The 6,000-nt window shown below is 52.8% G+C and overlaps 1 protein-coding gene across 5 annotated transcripts in view; it reads right to left on the bottom strand.

Moving 5' to 3' along the window:
- GPR50 (G protein-coupled receptor 50) overlaps positions 1-4,006 on the bottom strand; it is a 42,647-nt gene extending 38,641 nt beyond the window's left edge. For 2 of the 5 annotated variants that reach the window (XM_069015426.1, XM_069015424.1), the window contains exons 1-2: positions 3,749-4,006; positions 3,296-3,382 (exon numbers count right to left, since the gene is read on the bottom strand). In XM_069015426.1, the coding sequence (XP_068871527.1) occupies positions 3,296-3,382; positions 3,749-3,923 (262 nt within the window). In that variant the 5' untranslated portion in view covers positions 3,924-4,006. The remainder of the gene's footprint in view (positions 1-3,295; positions 3,383-3,748) is intronic. The other 3 variants (XM_069015429.1, XM_069015425.1, XM_069015427.1) reach the window with 2 other exon arrangements.
- Positions 4,007-6,000: the final 1,994 nt, after the last annotated feature.

Below are 6,000 nucleotides of genomic sequence, written 5' to 3' on the forward strand. Positions count from 1 at the left end.
CAAACAGATCCAGTATTTCTTCTGAGAGTTTGCATTTGGCTGACAAAAGTAACTGTGTTTACATAATACATGCAGACTTCTGTGTGACGCCCAACTTTGGCTGGGGTGACAGTTCAAGGACAAAATCCCCCACGCTATGCAAACAGCCGTGTATAGTGTATATCCAGAGGATTAAAAGCCGGTTGAGCCCAGTGACCTCATTGGAGTTGTACCTGCACTGCCTGCCCCTACAGAGGTTTTGGATCCCCAGAGATGATGTTCCCAAAAAGAAAAAGGGCCTGTGAGGCAGCAGAAATTGCTCTCTGCACACAAAGCTCCAGGCAGCACTGCTGGGAGGCGTGGGTTTCCACGGGGAATGCATGTTTGGGCTGCGTGCCTGAGTTTGCAGCGAGTTCAGAAGAACTAGAGAAGGGTATTGCCAGAGCCTCTGCCTAGGGAGCAGGCTAACTCATTGAAAAATATTGGCTGGTTTTAGAGCTGATTTTCACACTTGTAAAGCTGGCCAGAGCCAGGATGGAAAGCTGTAAACTCAGCCATGCCAGCAGCCTTTGGCTGGTCCTGATCCCGCACGTGCGACTTTATAAACGGCTCAATATCACTGTTTCTTACTTGGGTCCTAATCTGTGCTCAGCACTCTGAGCACCTTCCAGTAACAACAGTGGACACATCAACATACATTATACCTTCCCAGATGGAAAGAGAAGTAGTGTAAAGTAAGAAAAGTAGAAAACTTTTCTCTTGGAAAGTTTTAGAGGCAACTTCTTGTTCTTCCCAACTCCCCTAGTGCCCAGGGCAATAGCAGGATGGTCAGGTTTGTTAAAGTTTTCAGCTGCCAAAAAATTTCATCCCTCCCATAAAGATATACAGACATCTCTCCTGTGAGAGAAGCACGGTTATTCCTCACACCCTTCACCCTCAATCATGTCATTGTCCCGCACCGTGGACACACAGACCAAAGCCTGGAGCTTTGTTTGAACCTCTCTGACCATACAAATATCTCCAACTGTCCAGGCAGCTAGATGTAGGAAAGCCTAACACCAGAAGTTCTCCAGCATGACTGGCTGAACAGTCAGCTCTGGATGTGAACTGTCTACCACAAAGGACACCTGAGGCTTTCAGTGAATCCCAGTTTCCTCTTCCCACAGGCACCACTCACCTCCTTACCCTTGTTCAGCTCCCGGCAAATACTGATATGAGATCCTGCCTAGCAGTCACACTCTTGTAGCATGTGCCATTGTAGCTGTGGGCAGTGCTGAAGTGACAAGTGACAAATGCTTCAGGAAGGTCCAGGGGAATGGACCAAAAACCGCACCCTCACAAGAGCGATCACCCACCACAGCTACTGAAGCAGTGCCAGTTACACATCCCAGCCCGAATCCAGCTTAACCTGACAACAAAGTTTTAGCTCCAGCTGGATGAGCTTGCGTGAGCTTGCTCCACAAACGGAGGGCTTGGTGCTTCCATGATTTGGCAAGAGCTGACACAGCCGTCACAGGTGCCCTTTTCATTTATTGAACTGGCTTAGGGTATATTTGCACATGAGCAGATAAACTCTTTGTCCAAAGGACTTTAATCTGGCTGCTGGGCTCCACATGAGCCCCTCTCATTCACATGGCTGCTCACATGTCAGGAGGAGCATGAACTAAGCTGAGATCCCCGACTTTTTGTCCTGCGTCCAGGGAGCCTGACAGACTGCTTACTTCCCAACACAGAGAGATGCAGTATTGTCTGAACACCCTAAGCACGTATGATCTTTTCAGCAAAACAAGATGACAACACTTAGATGCAGGTTAGACATTTTACTTTACTGAACTTCAGAGCACCACCACTGGCCTGACCACCTCACCCTCCTGCTGCTGAACCCCTTGATTTAGCACAGGCATTCCCAGTTTAGGCTGTGACTGAAGGAGGAACAGTGCTCAGGTGAACAAAGCAGGATGGGTCTTGGGACCTACCACTGCTTCAAAGTCTGTCACACTGAATTCCCCACTAGTTGCACTCAAGTTCTGTGTGCAACAAGAGCCATGTCCCCTCAAATCAGGAAGGTTAGCACTGTTTGCAGTGTTGACTTTATTCTTACATGCCAACAGCTTGTACAGACAGCAGACAACAGGCTACTGACAGGGACTAAGATCTGGAAAATATCTCCATAATCACTTCAACACAAAGCTGTTCTTTTTCACTTTCACGGGAGATTTAACTCAACTCACAGTGGAGGCAGTCTTAAAACATGAAATGCATTCAAGTGATCAACGACTTGAAAGGTAATAAAAGCAGTTAATAGTTTCAAATCTGCTTGCAGCCAGATAAACAGCTCGTTATCTTGGGGACAAGGGTAGGGCGCTTCTTTTTCTTCCCCAGAACCACTGATTACAAGCTCACAGCACCCACATTTTAAAGCAAAGCTGAAGAGAACAGCAAATACCTTTTCCAGCTATACTGCAGTTCTCATAAACCCAGTACAGCCTGTCTGTGTACTGTGGGTGCTACGGGCAGCATTTTATGTACCAGTTAAAAAGCAACTCACTATTTGAGGTCACTGCATCCAGTGCCTGCCCAAGCCAATGGCCATTTCTGTGCTTTCTATCATTAATAAATCAGTCAAATGTTAGAGGCACTGGAGTGAAATTGTCCCATCAGCTTTATCTATCAGGTACTTTTACTGAACTCTGTTGAGTTACTGCATATTTACAGGAGACTGAAAGAGACACTGACAAATCAGCACCCCAAAATACTTGTAACTTGCACATCATAAACACTAGAGATATTTAATTAAAGCTTTTTTACAAGCTATAAAACTGAAGGTCATTTTATGTCTCTCTATAAAAGCAGACAGTGATATAGTCCTCATACTCTATGGTACAATTTAAGCAGCACTGCACAGGCTACTTGAAACTCCTTACAGAGCAACTTATATCCAGTATTACTTCTCTGTTAAGACTGATATCCAGTAGTATTCCTTTGCTAAAATAACAAGACTTTGAAGGAAAGAAATTTACAGCCTCAAATAATACATCCTTCTTAAAAATATTTAATAATATCAGCTTAACAATTTTCCTAGATAAATTCATTAGGGAGGTCAATACATAAGGCTACAAAGCAGACTTCCAAATTACCCGGGGAAAAAACATGCAAATTCTTCACTCTGCTTTCAGCATAGCAGCTTTACGATGAAAATACTGAAACACTGAAAGGCTGGAACACAAAAGCAAGTGTACAGCGTTGTAATGGACTCGACTTAAAAACCCGAGCGCTCTTGCTCAGCACCTGACGCGGCACTCGGAGTCGTCCTCACCTGCGCCTCTGCCCCGCTCCTCCCAGCGCGGGTCGGCTGAAGGGACGTGGGTTTTACCTGAGTTGGCTCCTCCGTTTGCAGCTGCCTCTGGGGGACAAAAGTTTCGAAAAGTCGGAGGACAGCAGCAGCAGCAGCAGCAGCGGGACGGGACAGGACGGGATGGGCAGAAAGTGAGCCGGGAACCCGGCGGCAGCCCGGTCACCGAGAGAAGCGACGGGCGGGCACTGCTCCGGCTCAGCGGCAGCTCGGAGCCCTTGGCCGGGGCAGATCGCACCCGGGGCTCCCCGGCGGAGATGCCCTCACCGCCCCGGTGCGGGGCTGCGGCTGTGCCCCCGCCGCCCCCCGCCCCGCCGGGAGCGGGGCCATGCGGGGCCGGGGCGGCGGAGCCCGGGGCGCGGTGCGGGGCCGCTCCGCCCGCCCCTCGCGCCCGCCCCGCGCCCGCCTCGCGCTCACCGGCGTTGCGGAGCTTCTTGTTCCGCAGTACGGAGAGGATGACCAGCGCGTTGCCCAGCACGTCCACCACGATGGTGAAGATAAGCACGGCCGCCAGGCCGGTGGCGGCTCCCGCCGCCGGGCCCCCCTCCAGCCGGCAGCCCGGGCAGCTCCCGTTGCTCCCCGGCCGCTCCATGCGCACCTCTGCCCGCCGCCGCCGGGGCCCCTCCTCCTCCTCCCGCCCCGACGGCAGCTCTCACCCCCGGGCCGCCGCGGGGAGGAGCGCGCCCCGCGCCCCGGGCCCCGTCCCGGCCCGTCCCGGGGCGAGCCCGCCGCCCCCTCCCCGGCGGTGCCGCCGCCCTGCCCGGGGCGGAGCGGGGGGGGCCGGGCGGGGGTGCCCGGTGCGCGGCGGGGGCACTGAGGCGCTCTCCGGGCCGATGGCGCCACCGCGCGGCGGCGCCGGGCAGCGCGGGCGGGGGCGGGCGGGGGTCCCCGCTCGGAGCCATCGCCCCGCAGCCCCCGCGCCCCTCCGGCCTCCGCGACCCTCGCCCGGCTCCCGCCCTCGGGCAGAGGTGCCGGCAGGTAGAGATTACGAGGTGAAGTTTCGCACCTCGAGTCGCTGAAGCCTTTCCCGGCGCCGTTGCTTCCCACTGCCCCGCGGCTCCGCTCCCAGCCGGCCACCACTCAGGCAAACCCATCCCCACAGGGACTTTTTCAACCAATCACGCCAGAATAAGACCATTCACTTTCGGTTTAATACTTTCAACCGATTTTAACGTGTGCGCTGCAGAAGCCCCAGTAGTAATGTAAGCTTCAGCAGCCCCCTCGCACGCTTCTCAGCCGCAGGAAAACAGCGCTCGGCCGGGATACCCAGCTCACTCAGTCAGGATACCCAGCTCACTGAGTCGGGATACCCAGCTCCCGCAGCCGGGATACCCAGCTCACTCAGTCAGGATACCCAGCTCACTCAGTCGGGATACCCAGTTGCCGCAATCGGGATACCCAGCTCCCTCAATCGGGATACACACGTCCTGCAGCCCAGCCCCGTGGCTGGAGCTTCTGTGCTTTATTCCACACCAACACGAGCAAGAAGAGACCAAAGTACTGTGGTCAGACTGTGGCTGCAATACCACAAGCACATGAGCTCTCAGCTTTGTTTATTAAACAAAATCAGAAAAGAGAAAATAGGGATACTGTAGAACCATAGAATGGTTTGTGTTGGAGAGGACTGTAAAGATCACTCAGTTCCAATTCCCTGTGCCATGGGCAGGGACACCTTCAGGAACACCAGGTTGCTCAGAGCCCCATCCAGCCTGGCCTGGAACATTTCAAGGGATGGGGCATCCACAGCTGCTCTGGGCAACCTGTGCCAGGGCCTCACCATCCTCAACAGCCAAAAATTTCTTCCTTATATCTAATCTAAACCCGCCCTCTGTCAGTTTAAAGCCATTCCCTCTTGTTCTATCACTCCATGCGCTTGTCTAAAGTCCCTCTCCAGCTCTCTTGTAGCCCCTTTAGGGACTGGAAGGTGCTGTAAGGTGTCCCTGGAACTTTCTCTTCTCCAGGCCGAACAACCCCAGCTCTCTCAGCCTGTGTTCATAGCACAGGTGGTCAGCACCAGCCATGAGCAGGACAGAGGGCAGGGGCATGCTGAGGCTATCCAGCACCACCTCCTCTGGCTTCTGCCCAAAGCCACCCCTCTGTGTGCAGGTCAAAGTGCCCAAGCAAACATTAAGGTTGTGGCACAATCCCTCATGGGGGTTTTACAACTGCCTGGTCGAGTGAGTCAATAACAAAGCTAAACGCAAAGGCTTTGATGGCTCATTCCCTGCCAGCGGAGTACAAGCAGCAGCAAGGCACAGCTGAGATCAGCAGCCATCAGGGTCTGCCCTGGCCTGGTGGCCCAGGGTCAGAGCCAGCCCTGCATCTGCATTCAGAGCCTTGCTGTGCCAACCTGCTTTAAATGTCTTTTTACCTTTCCCCCATGACTGGAGAGCACTCAATTTTGAAAAAAAAAAAACAAAAGAGAGTTTTAAAGAAAACTATCAAAATCCTGCATTCTTGAATCGTTAAAGACAGCATTTTGGCTTAATATGTAGCTTCTTTTGGCCTCCTTTTGACACTCTGCACTGAATTCTGCATGGTTTTGCAAATATTTTCTCTGTGTAAACCAAATAATTTTGTTCATGGACTTCCAGCTGCTCTGTGTTCAGGACCTACCTGCAGACAGGAGCGAGGTCAGCTCTCACGGATATGTCCTTTCAGCACCTTTC

This window comes from Aphelocoma coerulescens, chromosome 4A (genome assembly GCF_041296385.1).
Source record: "Aphelocoma coerulescens isolate FSJ_1873_10779 chromosome 4A, UR_Acoe_1.0, whole genome shotgun sequence".
Classification (NCBI taxonomy): Eukaryota; Metazoa; Chordata; class Aves; order Passeriformes; family Corvidae; genus Aphelocoma; species Aphelocoma coerulescens.